Source organism: Cyprinodon variegatus, unplaced genomic scaffold, assembly GCF_000732505.1.
Source record: "Cyprinodon variegatus isolate N-32 unplaced genomic scaffold, C_variegatus-1.0 Scaffold260, whole genome shotgun sequence".
Classification (NCBI taxonomy): domain Eukaryota; kingdom Metazoa; phylum Chordata; class Actinopteri; order Cyprinodontiformes; family Cyprinodontidae; genus Cyprinodon; species Cyprinodon variegatus.
Genome location: NW_015150713.1, coordinates 50822 through 52655, shown reverse-complemented (window position 1 = coordinate 52655; position 1834 = coordinate 50822). Strand labels below are relative to the sequence as shown.

General features: G+C 30.9%; 1 protein-coding gene across 1 annotated transcript in view; it reads left to right on the top strand.

Annotated features, from left to right (window-relative positions):
* itga2 (integrin subunit alpha 2) overlaps nucleotides 1–1834 on the top strand; it is a 36580-nt gene extending 34746 nt beyond the window's left edge. The window contains exon 30 of the mRNA XM_015382619.1: nucleotides 398–1834. Within this exon, the coding sequence (XP_015238105.1) occupies nucleotides 398–481 (84 nt within the window). The 3' untranslated portion in view covers nucleotides 482–1834. The remainder of the gene's footprint in view (nucleotides 1–397) is intronic.

Below are 1834 nucleotides of genomic sequence, written 5' to 3'. Positions count from 1 at the left end.
AAGGCTAATCATGTTTTGGGTGTACTATTCCTTTAAGTAAATTTGCAAGCCTGTACTTTGTTACTTTTACTTGAGTAAAGAAGTTTAATCAGTACTTCCACTTTTACCAGAGTATTTTTTAACACAAGTATCTGTACTTTTACTCAAGTACAGAAAGTGAGTACTTTTGCCATCTCTGAATATAATGTTCCCTGATTACCTATATCCATAATAGCTATAATAAATATAATACATAGGAAGATTAGAGTAGACTGAGAGTTGAGGCAAATTATAATATATATATATATATATATATATATACTGTTTCACGGGGCTTGGTACTAAAACTGAAATAAAGTGCATTTTTACTGAGTTAAGTTTAAAGAAAGTAATTAATCTCCATGTTTTTACTCTCTAGTTTGGATTTTTCAAAAGAAAGTACCAGCAGCTTCAGAAGGAGGACGGTGAGGACAGACAGAACCATGCTGACGAAGTTCTGTAAAGAGAAACCCCTCAGCCTTCTCTCTCTGCACAGATCAAGTGTTGTTTGACACATCTTGAGTGCAGTTAGATCACAACTCAGTCACTGGATCTCAGGCACTTTAAGGAAACAGAAGCTTGAAAGTTTAGGGATGAATGAGATTCAGTTTTTTTTTTTTTCTTTTACAGAGGTCTATTTGGTATTTTACTTTCCTTTGTGAACTATAGCAATCATTAATAACTATGCACTGATTCTGATAAAGCGTTCACAGTTTTTTTTCCCAGTATAAGTATTACAGTCCATTTTTGAGGGCTGTGGGTGAAATTTACAATAAGGCATCTGGGGTTTTACACTGTAGCTGCTTCTTATTTATGATTTTTATTGTTTGTTTTCTTACTTATTTTGCTATACGTTGTCAAAGTTTGGTTATATCTGGGAATAAAACTTAACATCTGACTCTCAGGGTTACTTTTGTATTAAATTTCTAATATTATTGGTTTAATAAGCAAGACTGAAAATAAAAATACAAAAAACTAAGCCTTTAAATAAATTAATCTAATTGCATTTATATCGTCTTTTCGTTTTCAAGAGAAGAGGAATGAGCCTGTGTCACATCATATTTTTATTCCCCAGAATGAGTTAACCACTGAGTCTTAATAACAGTTTCTTGAAAAAATTACATTTGGACTGAGAGTAGCAGTTGTATTTTTCTAACACATTCAGTTTAAGATTCAAGCTTCTGCTACAAAAGACAGTTTATTTTAGAACTTTATAATGAGCACACCCTTTATGTCATACCTATATTTATTTTTACTTTTTGTACTTTAAGAGCTAACTTTATTATTTCTTTCATAAATGCAGATTTGGAGCTCAACATACTGCTATTGGTCATACTTGTGGTACTTGTTTTTTAATCATCAGTGGTATAACTTATCTGTTTGTTGATGAGTCTTGATAATATTTTTTAACTAAGTTAATAAAGCTACTGATTATTAAAGTAGTCAAATAATATGTTAATAATATAGTTATTAAAAAGTAATCCCTTCTATTGTTGCAGCGCTGAGCTCTGCATCATCTACACTTCGTGTTTCACTCCTCTCCATGCAAACTGTGTATATCGAAGCTTAAAGCTTCAGGTGTATATTATCTGTAATGTTTTGTTTTTTTTAGATGGCCATACTTGTAAAATTATTTTACTGGTATGAAAACGGTACAAATTTGTCTAAAGCTAGCCCATATTTTTCATTAGGTGTTGGGTTTTTTTATTGAATTCCTTTTTCATTTTTATGATTTAATGTTTTAATCCCAAACATTTCGTTTTTATGAACTGTGAGCAAAAAAAAAACCCCATTAACATTTGAAAAATTCAGATTC